An 11,856-nucleotide genomic window follows, 5' to 3' on the forward strand; every position below is an offset into this window, starting at 1 on the left:
GAATTGGCATGCTTCTTAGGAAGGAAAATCCTGACTCAGTAACCACAGTCTCTGGAAAAGGTGAATAAGCAGGAGGAAAAAGGTGATACATCAGACACACTTGAATTTCCATAAAGTCTTTGACAATGTTAAATACTTGATAAGCTAACGTTGCTAAGAAAATGGATTTAAAAAAAAAACTATTAAAAGGTGAAAGCTGGTCAAAGGGTAGGAAGAAAAGCACAAAAAAAACCCATTCATTATCATGACTTGGTGATGAACTGATTTATTAGGGAAACAGTACCTAACTATCAGATAAACTGAACATATTTAGTGTTACAAAAAAATTTAAGCCATTTATTAACTAAAACAAAAGAAAGTCAAAAAGACTACTGAATTATCCTCTATATTGCCACTAGCATAAACCATTCAGTACCTCTGAAAGTCAAATTAGTTTTCTACCAATTATTACATGAACAAAGAAAGTGAAATTATTCTAAATTTTATCACTATTACCTTTATTTGCACACTTCAAGAACTGACAGAAACCAGTGCAATAAATACAAAAAGTGAGAGAAAAACATGTATTTTATTTCTATTGAGGCAAAAAGTTCATCTCATTTAGATCAAAGAAATGGAGAGCAAATGATTTAATAAGGTTTTTAAGAATTTACAGAAAACAGAAAAACCGCCCTCATGTTTATCACACCAATAAACAAGTGAATTTCCTATGAACTCTCTACTCCTTTAGACTTGGCACATTTTTTTATTGCCCACTACCACACTTCACATCTTTGCTTGTCAAAATGTTATATTACCTATGTAAACATCTGTTTTATGTGTAAACTTCAACAAGTAAATGGGAAAGCCTCCTAATTCATCCACCCCCAAAAAAATCAAGGATGAACTAAGTATCAAAATAATTACATCATATTCTATGTAATACTGTTTCAACAAGACCTATAGCCTGTTGAATTCATAACAAAAAGAATGCAGAAACAAAAAGCAGATGTGCAGTGTCATGCATTAGTGTAATAACATTATAAGGCAATAATAAAAAAGGTAAATTTTATTTTGAACAACACTTACCAAGACAAAAATCAAGGCTGTTCTTTTAGTTCATTTTGGTAGTGCAGAACTTCCTCTTAGCTCAAGCTGAAAGTGTTAACTTTTGAGTATATTCACTTGTTACTGTGTTTGGTAACACATACTTTGGTCAAAATACATGTGGATTAAAATTTTGTGCAACAGCGGATTTTATATGTTTTTAGTTCAAATTCTTTATGTTGAAATAAAGAAAATCTCTGTTCCCAAAGAATCAAATAGGGTAAATGGGAAGAAATACTTGAAATTAAAGACCGCTAAAATAAACCATTCATGAACAGTAATATCTCTGCAGGAAACAGAACTTCATCGGCCTAAATCAAAAGACTGTGTTAATACTTTTCTTATGTGCTTTTTGTTGTTGCTTTGCTCACTTCAGGCTCAAATTGAGTGAACAAAAGTAATCACATGGCACTCTGGAAATCCAGACATCACCAAAGATTTCCTTTATTGTTCAATGGGCCTTTGTACTGCCAAGCATAATCAACCATTTAAACAAGAAACTGAAATCACATCTCAAAGTTATTGCAAATGATCTCAAAGTAATTATAGTATCACAATAATCAAAATTACTGTTCTTTTTCCTCTGCTTATAACTTAGTCTATTACCTATAATTTTTATGAACTGCAATTCACATTAAAACATTTGCTGATAACAAAGCTTTTCTTTGAAAACATTGTTTTACATCTAGTCAGGCAGCTTGTGCATATCAGAGCATTCTGTCAAGAGAGACATGGAAAAGGGTAAAGGAGAAAAAAGCTGAAATATGGCTGCAGCTTTGCCTGTGCCTTCAATGCACTGCAGAATTTCAGGCAGCACTAGAGACAGCGAGTTTCTTCAGATGATCCATAAATACTTGTAAGCTGACATCATCAGTAAGAATGGGTGCTCCAGACTCCTGTGAAATCGGGGAAAAAAGGAGCACTGATTATACACATTGTGAAGAAAAAGCATCTTAAGACACAATATGTTCCATTGAATAAACATTTTATAAATTTAGCAAAATCTTAGAAGCGTATCATTGCTGAAATTCTCTGACAAAAAAACCCAGCAGACTGTACATTTACATAAATTTTCATACATTTACATGAATTCAAGCATAAGCCACAACTACATTCTCTTTCTTCCACATTAACACATACAGCAATGACTTGCTGTATAGCAAGATCCTTATGTCACCCATACAAAACTCCAGAGTTTTCGACAGCTGCCAAATATTAACTTAGAAACTTTTAAATGTAAATAAAATTTTCACAACAGTTCCTGCATCATTCCTACCTCAGTAGAGCAAAAAGGAGAGAAACAGTAATATGCAAATGGTGCAAACAACAAGTCAGTATCTGTCAGTGGAGCTCAGACATGTCAAAAACGGTGAAAGGAGGAAACAAATCCCTTAAGAGTCTGATTTGACACCAAGTGAAGGTCACCCAGCTTTCCCAAAGAGAGGTGGGCCTATTCTCTCCTGCAGCTCTGTACCGCTTCAGAGAAAGACCAAAAACATCTCAAAGTCACAAGCAATGAGATCACAAAAGATCTGTAAAAACCTTTTGGGTGGATCTTTGCAATTTACTTTTTGACCTCAGCACAAATTCAGTAAGTTCAAAATGGCCATGTTTTAATTACTAATTTTGAACAAATTTACAGTCAAAATAAACCAGCAGTTGGCAACTCTGCAAATATTACATTAAGTCTTTTGAGACCAGTCTACCACTACTTCCATTTACAGATGTAGAAAGAATTCCTATACATCTCAAAAATTCAACCTTTTCAAAGGTACTAAGCATCCATATTTCCAAATCAAACCAGAGCTGTTGGAACTCTTGTAAAGTCTTCCAAAACACAGACATAAAAGCCCTAGTGAGGATGCTCAGAACTGGTGCTGTTTTCTGAGAACTAGCCAGAAACAGTTCTCAGTCAACAGTCAAGGGACAAATCCAAGTGCAGCAGGATTTCTTGGATCACTGTAATATACAGCCACTCTCAGGGTTGGCATACTAAATTAGCTATCATGAGATGGCAGCAAGAAGAGATTAAAGGATGCTCTACTTCCAGGCCTGTCAAATGCTAAGTCTGAGCTCTCTTATTTAAGAATCATAGAATCATTTAGGTAGAAAATATCTCTAAGGTCATTGATCCCAATCATTAACCCAGCACTGCCAAACACACTGCTAAACCATGTCCCAAAGTGTCACATCTACAGTTTCTTAAATACCCCCAGGAATGATGACTCTACCATTTCCCTGGACAGCCCATTCCAACGCTTAACAACCCTTCCTATGAAGAAATCTTTCCTAACATCCGATCTAAATGTCCTCTGGCATCTTGAGGCCATTTTTTCTTTTCCCATTGCTTCTCACTTGTGATAAGAGACCAGCTCCTACCTGGCTCCTTCCAGGCAGTTGTAGAGAGTGATAAGGTCTCCCCTCGAGCCTCCTCTTCTCCAAACTAAGCACCCCCACCCACTCCTCACTTGTGCTCCAGAGCCCTCACCAGCTCCATTTCCCTTTCCTGGACACACTCCAGCACCTCAGTGTCCTCCTTGCAGAGAGAGGCCCAAAACTCTACACAGGACTCGAGGTGTGGCCTCACCAGCGCTGAGTACAGGAGGACAGTGCCTTCCCTGGTCCTGCTGGACACAATATTCTTGATCCAGACCAGAGTGCTACCGGCCTTCTTGGCCATCTGGGCCAAGACAGGTGATGACAGCCATGACACCCTGGTTCATGTTCAGCAGCTGTAAATCAGCAGTCACAGGTCCTTTTAGAAAATCTCAACTGCATCTTCAAACACCAACCACATAAGAGAAACACACAAAAAGTTTATCATTATTTTCTGAAAATGCTTTCTATACTATTAAGGCACCTGCCTGCTAAAGTTTAAAGAAAATCTTTACTTAAAATACTGAAAACCAAACTAGGCAATTTATCACCTCCTGAAACATGTTTTCAGTGGTGTGTGGGTGCCCTCTTCAGGTCAATGTGGACCTGCAGCTGCACACAAAATAAAATAGGAAACAATCCAGGAAGGTCATGAGGAAAAAAAGAGCAAGATGCAAATCAGATTAAAATTTCTCCCAGACATAACATTTCTCATTTCGTAATTAGTACTTGATTCAACTTTTTTCACAAAAAAACTGCAAATACAAGAGCATATTATCCTGAGCACACACACTGCAGTGTCCCTGGGGAGGCTAATACACTATTTCTTATGTTACCCTAGAACTGAATTCACAGCAAGATGTATCAGTCTCACCTGTCCAGCATGAAATATTATCTTACAGATCAGTTTAAGAATTTTTTTGTATTTACATTTGGAATACAGTTTCATTTGCTTTTTAATTAAACAAACAGAAAACAGTTGTCCTGTACTGCTGGAATGTGGAAACATCAAAAAATTCCAGGTAATGTTTAAATTAAAAATAAGAGCTTCCAAACTACAGCATTTGTGTGTATGTTGAGGGGAAACATGATGAAGAAACACTAATGAACTGCTGGTTAGATTACCAACTTTGGAAGCAAAAGAATTTGGGGTTTGTGTTCAAATTTTGCTGGACATGACTCAGTACAGAATTTTCAAGTATTTTCACTCTCACCTCAGCGCTGTTCACTGCCAGAAGCTTCATTAGAACCAATTCATCCTTATGAAAATGTAGCCCAATAAAACTTACTTGACAAAGATGACTGCCATAAAATTGCTACAGAGCTTTCTTATCATGACTTCAACACGGTACACCATTTAGCAAAACACTCTAAGAGCACAGTTAATATGTAGCTTCAAATGTCTGATGCCATTACATTCGCACAAGATGATACTGCACTAGCACTTACTATAGAAGCTGAATGTGGAAGGAGAACATGGAACAGAGATGCAACATTCAAGAATACAAGCTGCTACAGAATGTTTAATGTCTGAACATAACTTCCTTCCTCAGGACAAGATTTGAAAACTGATTCCTGGTCAGCCAGACCACAGAAATTCTGGAAAACATCAGTACACTGGCTTTGGTGTATTTTCCAGTTCTTGCTTATAACTACCTTCAAAACTTATTTCCCCTATTGCAAAAAAGTCCCTTGGACTTTGTGTGGAAAGCACTCTCATTTCCAGTATTTTTAAGGTATTTATAGGGATGAGATCTAAAGCTCTGTGATACAGGTGGACAAGAATATAACAATACAAGGCTGTAACATACTGACTTGAAGAGGAGGCCACCAGATGAAGGTCAAGCAGCCTTACTAATGGTTCAGCCAGGTGGAAGAAGTGATACTGAAGTGTTATAGTTCTGTTCTGCCCTTGAGCAATATACGCACATTTTCATCCACAAGGCAGCTCAGCCTGACCAAAGCTGCCTAAGCCCTCATTATCACTCATTTATATATGAAAAACACACCCACCAATATGAAACTGATAAAGTGGCTGCCCTACTTACACCTTTCAATGCAGCAACAGGGAACCAATCCGATTTTACTATAGCAGGTATAAAATTGGTATGTTAAGTCCACCACGGTGTGGACAAGAATATGATTCTACCTTTCAGATAGGCTGATGGGTTTGCTCCTCTCTCCCACCGAAGCAGGAACACTCTAGTAAGATCTGCATCTCTGCTACTTAGCAGAATAAAACTAAACTTAATTACTGGTGAAGTCAAGCTTAATGAATTGCAAATGGTAAACTCAGCTCAGTGAATCACTGTCTAGCCTCAGAATATTCAGTACTTAAGGCAGTAAGTGCACTTATCAGTGACTATTCCAAATCTTTTTATCTGTTGCCTCAATAAAATACCTGGTTTTGACTTCGCAAAACTGTTTCAGGGAAAGTCCTTGGAGAGGCTTTGTCAGGCAAGCATCAAACCCATAGTCTTAAGACAACACTAAGAAAGTAGGCTAGACATGAAAACAGCTTAAAATAGTAAACTATATCATTTCTGCCAGAACAAATTAAGCCCATTTTTTTAACTTATGTCATTTTGGTCGCATCAGACCAAACCTGCATTTCTTTTTCAGTTTCAAAAACTGCACTATTACTTATATGTGCATAGTGTGCCACTTGCCTCCTGAAGTAGGGGGGGGGAAAAAATCCTGTGTACAAAGTTCAACAGATTCATACTCACCTGTCCCCACGCATACATATTGTTATGAGTCTGAGAGGGATTTACTTTTGAAAGCAGGAAACGAGCCTTTAAAAAAATAAAACAGAGACAATAAATTGATCTTCTCAAACAGAATTTTGCTGCACTCAGAAAAAAGCTGCATATGTATGAAATATGTCATTTCTATTATCTGGAGATACAGACACTGCAAACAGCACCTCTGTAAATAATGCCACTTGCTGATTCCACAGCTATAATGAAGAACTGCTAAGAACTCTTTGATGCAGCTGAAAGTAAGCTTTTTTATTTTCCAAGCACTAACAAAGCAAGTGTGAATATCAACAAGACATTAATTAGTAAGTTTTAAAAAAATAACACAAATAGTAATTCTGGTATTGGTTCAGAGACCCAGACAAGTACTGTCTTTTCTGCCATATGCACCTTACACAAAGAATCAATCCAAGTCAGTAAGATTAAAATAATACTAAATAGCAAAATTCATAAATTAGGGGGAAAGCTACTATTAAATATCTTGCTATGTAAAAGCTTTAAGATTCAGTACATTGACTTGCAATTTATGTATATTTTAGCAGAGAAATGCATTTTTACTGCCAAAAATATCTCACAACATTACTAACACATGATTTCCAATATTAGATAATATACATTTCACCATACCTGGCTTCCTCCATGCTCTGTATCAATGTATCTGGGCATTGGAAATCTGGAATGGAGAATTTCTTGGGCATCGTCTACTGGAGCTTGTAGTAAGTGGTGGAAATTTTCATATTCGGGCATATCTTGGTACCCCGACTTCCGCCACTGCGCTATGGTCTGGGGACAGGGGAAAGAAAGAAGTTTAGAACTTACCCACCAAACTTTCTTCAAGGACCCCCAGGTCTTTTCAGAGGAGAATGTGCCACTGCTAGCCTCTTTTCTATCACTCATCCCTTTCCACCCTATAGCATGCAAGTTAATTTTTAAAAGCCAAGATGTGCAAGTAACATGCTACTAGATGGGTTTTTTCAAACTCTTAACAATTTGTGGTCCATTTGTATTTCCTCTTTTTCTGTCATGTTTTACATGCCAAATATTTTGTTTGGAGGAGGTCAAAGATATTATTTACACTTCTTTGATGCGCATGTTTATGACATATAAGAAAAAAGTACTTACACTGATATCTTTCAGAGTCGGTAGCACAACCTCCCCACCCTCTAGGATCAAAGCTGGCTGCTCAAGGTCAGCTCACTGATACAGGCAATTGTTAGGAAAGACCTGCAGGGACCTTCAGCAGGGGCTCCTCCCTCCTCTGCTTGGCAGCTGCTTTTAAACTGAGGGTCTCATTCCTGGCTCCTGTCTGAGCTACGTGCCTGTACTTGGCCATGCACCTACTGATCTGGACCCCCACTCAAGGACTTGACTTCATGGCCAGAACTTGGAGCTGCCTCATCCCCATCACCAGATCTGGTGATCTGGACTCAAGGCTGAGTCTGGCTATGGCCCACAGCTGCTCCACTAGCCTTGCTCAGGTACAGTGGGGACAGGTCCTCAGTGACAAGACCCTGCCTGCTTTGCGGTGATGCACAGCTCCCTGTTCTCCTTCCCTCAGGGAGCAGCCCACCACTGCTGCTTACTGATAGCACCTTACAAAAATGAGATTACATTCTGCTATTTAAGGAGTGTTGATGTTTAGTTTTATCAGTGCAGCTACAAGGACATGGTCCAGAACAGAATTTTTCAAATTCTCAGCTATGGACCATTTACAGTAGCAAAGTAGTAAAAAGCAGCAGCTCAACTCCTCCAGGGAGGAAGAGTGGTAGTAAGTCACAAGCACTTTAATTTTATTACTAAGGGATGTCTATCTACCAAATTGCCAGCAGCAGTTCCATTCCTCCAGGACAGTACAGATGAAGGGTAACTACAAAACTTGGTGTTCTGACTACCAATCTCTGAAGAACCAATTTATAGATCTAAAATAAATGAGTGAAAAGTGGGGAGGAGGGGGCGGCAGGGTATAATACTCTCTAAAGTAGGGAAAATATTGATTTTAAAAATTACTCTGCATATTGAAGCTAATTTAATCTCAAATTTGTCATAAGAAATAGGACCAAAAGGTCAAGTCATGTCAGGTATCTGCATACAGACATGTTAAACTACCAAACTACAAACACAAACTAGGACTCTGATGTCAGCCATACAGATGAGAGTGTCAAGCACTGAGGTGCAAGAGAACTGGAGCCTCACTCCCAGTGATTTCCATAATGTAGCACTACTACATAGAAAGAGTATTTATGTAAAAAATGACAACTCTTACCTCTCCATGATAAATAAGTATTTGGAAAAAGGTGTCCATAAGGAGAATGCGATCTGGTAAAATGCTGCTGCTATCCAGAAGAACAGGCTAAGATTTAAAAATAAATTTTAAAATTATCAAATGATGTAGATTTGAGCAATCAGATGGCATTGCCAGATTTTTTAATCAGTAACTGAATCTTAGGAACTTTTTCAATCACTTACTAAAGCTCTGTATTTGCTCCTTTTCATGTTACACATCTACAACCCACACAATTTCATTCTGAAGTTATCCTGCCTGATTCTGTATCTAAAACTTCATGAAAGTAATAAAAAATGTATTCACGAGCTGAAACCCCTTTCATTATTATGCACTTTCCTAGTCTTTCATGTACCTCTGTATTTACCCATACAATGCCATTAATTTGAATTGCATTTCAATGTATAAGGATTTAGCAGTTATTCAGGTGTAAGATTTGGGTTTTGGAGGTTGTTTGGGGTTTTTTTTAAGTCTTGTTCTTACAGTATATTATTATTGTGCATATATATCCCCCAATACTGTATATAGTAAATACTCTTGATTTCTGAAATCTAATGTAATATTAAAGGTTTTAAGTCACATTTTTAAGGGTAGTGACACTGTATCGGTGCTATATGATTTAACTGAATCAGTATTACTAAAGTAACAAAAATATTAACTACCCCAAGTATCAAGAAAAAAATATTATTCATTCTACACTAACACACCAGCTCTTGCTTAATCATATTTGTCCTTCAATCATCAATGGAACTACTTGGTTTCCATACATGGGAGAGTGATATTACAATTGCAAGGTGTTCTTCACAAACTACCTTAATTACTTTCATTTAAACTTCACTTCTAAAAGTCTTTTTTTAATATCCTCATGAATAGTCTAAAAAAAACAATCCTAAAAAAGGTTAGAAATCCAACCTGCCAAGATCCTTGACTACTATGTTTGTTTTCACTGCCTCTCACTCTTTTTTTTGCCTCATTCTCTTTTATGCAATAGACTACTTTTGTTATCTGCTGACACAAAGAAGTGTCTTGCACTTCTTTCAGAACCTTCTTGGAAGACCAGCTTTTTATTTTAGGTTTATACAGAATGTGCCGTGACAAGGTCAGCTGGAAGATTCTGTACTAAATCTACACATAATGGGAACCATATTAAAATTAGAAGCTTTGGATTAAGGCAGTAAAATAGAAGAAAATCTGTACATTTAAAAAAAAAAAGCTCAACTTTTCTTTCAGGCAACAGTGAAAGTACATTTTTAAATAAAAACATTTCCATTTATGTTTACATTCTGGCTCCACAAAACCAATAAAAGCTCTCAAAAACTAACAAAAAAGTACCATCCTTAAGTTTAAAACATAGCCTCTTTACAAAGTGACTTCTTCACAAGACTGCTACATCAGAATTCTGAGATATGCCTCGTCCATACTGTCTTAAATTAAATGAATGTTCTTTCTCATACAATAAATTTTAAACCAATACATTTTATAACATGTAACAGTGAAGACAGCAATCACCTCTTTCTCAACAAAGCACCTTTTAACCCACTATGGAGTTAATTTACTGATACCTCTGGAGGTCCATTGAAAGAGTAGGCATAAAGAATTGGCTGAACCATGATAAGTGACTGGGTTAGATCTTGACGCATAAAATGATGACGATAATAGGAGCTCTCATCTGGACTGTTGTTAAAAACTTGTAAGAAAGGAGATCTTCTCAAGTGAAACATGAACTGCAAAACAAGAACCAGTGTTTTGATCTTTGACAGATAAAAAGGATAGTTGTACAAGAAGAAAAATATTTTCCACAAACTACATGAGATCAATGCCACAACAAAATTGAATTCCAACTCCTGGTACTCCTTTACAGTTTTGAATTTTTATATGCACCTTTGACAGTTTTTACACACTCTCATGACAGTAAGAGAGGTATCAGAATGGATAAACCTACAAAACAGCTTTGAAATCCTTACTTTCTGTAGTTTACTGTTCCTATGAGGGAGGTTGCTGTTCTACAACTAAGCTATATAGCACGTGAACAGAAAAAGGAATATTAACCACAGCAAAGTCAAACTTTGTTAGTAAAAGCATATGCTTTCATTGCTGAAACCATTCTCCACATGCTGATTCAATCTCTACATAACATTTAATGCCTACGGACGGATTAATAGGTAACTGAAACAGAAATATCGTGGAAGCATATGAAGATTCCAAAAGTGAAGTATTTGGAGCTATCAGAAGGGAGAAATTTATCAGAACGGATTATTATCAAATAAACTATTCAAAGTTTAATACAGTCAAGGTCAAGTTCACTTCACAGAGTAGTGTCTCTTTTCTGGTCAGTATCATAAATCATATGGGAGAGAAACAATAAAGCAAACCCATTTCTTTTCTTATGTTTTCTGAATTTCTTCATTAGGACTGCCCATTAAAAAGTGTCATTATATGAACTACAAATTCAGGTGAGATAAGGATTTCATTGTAAAAGGAACAAAAAATATCCAGTTAGATATTTAACTGTCAGGGCAGAGGACAAAAGGGGACAAAGCAGCACAGACAACAGAAGTGATTTTCCTAATGTCACAGGCCAGACAGTAGTTGGGGGCTGGGGTTCTGTTCATCCTCATATGCCTTATTGTACTCAGTGCTACATGAACTCTTTCTTCACTGAGCAATCTCTTCTATCCCTATAGACAAACCTTCCTGTATACAAACTCACCTGTGGATAAAGTGAAAATGTTTCTGAAAATCTGAAAGAGCTTGGATCATCCTTGTGATATTCTCCAAATTTCTGACACTGAAGCAAATGAGAAAGAAAAATCTATATTAAGAAATATACTTGCATGGTCATGCCATTACTGTAAGTGTGGTTTTAACAGGCACATGACTTGTGCTGCTTGCAACTTTGTAAACAAACAGAAACCTAGCAAACACTGACACAAGTTCTCTTTTTAACAAGCAGTGATTTTCTTGCATATGAGGCTTTACAAACTTTGTTGGTTGTTTCCCCTTCTAAAATCACTGAGCAGACTTAGAAAATTAAACAGCCCAAAAGAAATTTTTAGAATTAAATTATTGATAAGCAATTACTTACCAAAAAAAAAATAAAATATAGTTTAAAAAAACCAAACAGAAAATTGAACTTTTGACAATAAAAATAAAATCCATATGGTTTTCTAAATACTTTGCCTTTTTTTTCTGCTAAAAATATTTACTCTATAATATCATAAGAGACAGCAGAAACTAGAGAAAACTCTGATTTCTGCTAATCACATATTAAAATTTCTCTTAATTGCTAGCAATTATCATGTGCTGCAGAAACATTAATAAATCAACTGAAAACATACCTGCTCTTTTTTTCAT

The 11,856-nt window shown here is 36.7% G+C and overlaps 1 protein-coding gene across 2 annotated transcripts in view; it reads right to left on the reverse strand.

Annotated features, from left to right (window-relative positions):
• Positions 1–249: 249 nt before the first annotated feature.
• Positions 250–11,856, reverse strand: part of SEC23A (Sec23 homolog A, COPII coat complex component) — a 28,760-nt gene continuing 17,153 nt past the window's right edge. For both annotated transcript variants that reach the window (XM_015630341.2, XM_033515131.1), the window contains exons 15-20: positions 11,213–11,290; positions 10,065–10,226; positions 8,485–8,571; positions 6,849–7,004; positions 6,192–6,257; positions 250–1,982 (exon numbers count right to left, since the gene is read on the reverse strand). In XM_015630341.2, the coding sequence (XP_015485827.1) occupies positions 1,893–1,982; positions 6,192–6,257; positions 6,849–7,004; positions 8,485–8,571; positions 10,065–10,226; positions 11,213–11,290 (639 nt within the window). In that variant the 3' untranslated portion in view covers positions 250–1,892. The remainder of the gene's footprint in view (positions 1,983–6,191; positions 6,258–6,848; positions 7,005–8,484; positions 8,572–10,064; positions 10,227–11,212; positions 11,291–11,856) is intronic.

This window comes from Parus major, chromosome 5, assembly GCF_001522545.3.
Source record: "Parus major isolate Abel chromosome 5, Parus_major1.1, whole genome shotgun sequence".
In the NCBI taxonomy this organism is placed as follows: Eukaryota; Metazoa; Chordata; class Aves; order Passeriformes; family Paridae; genus Parus; species Parus major.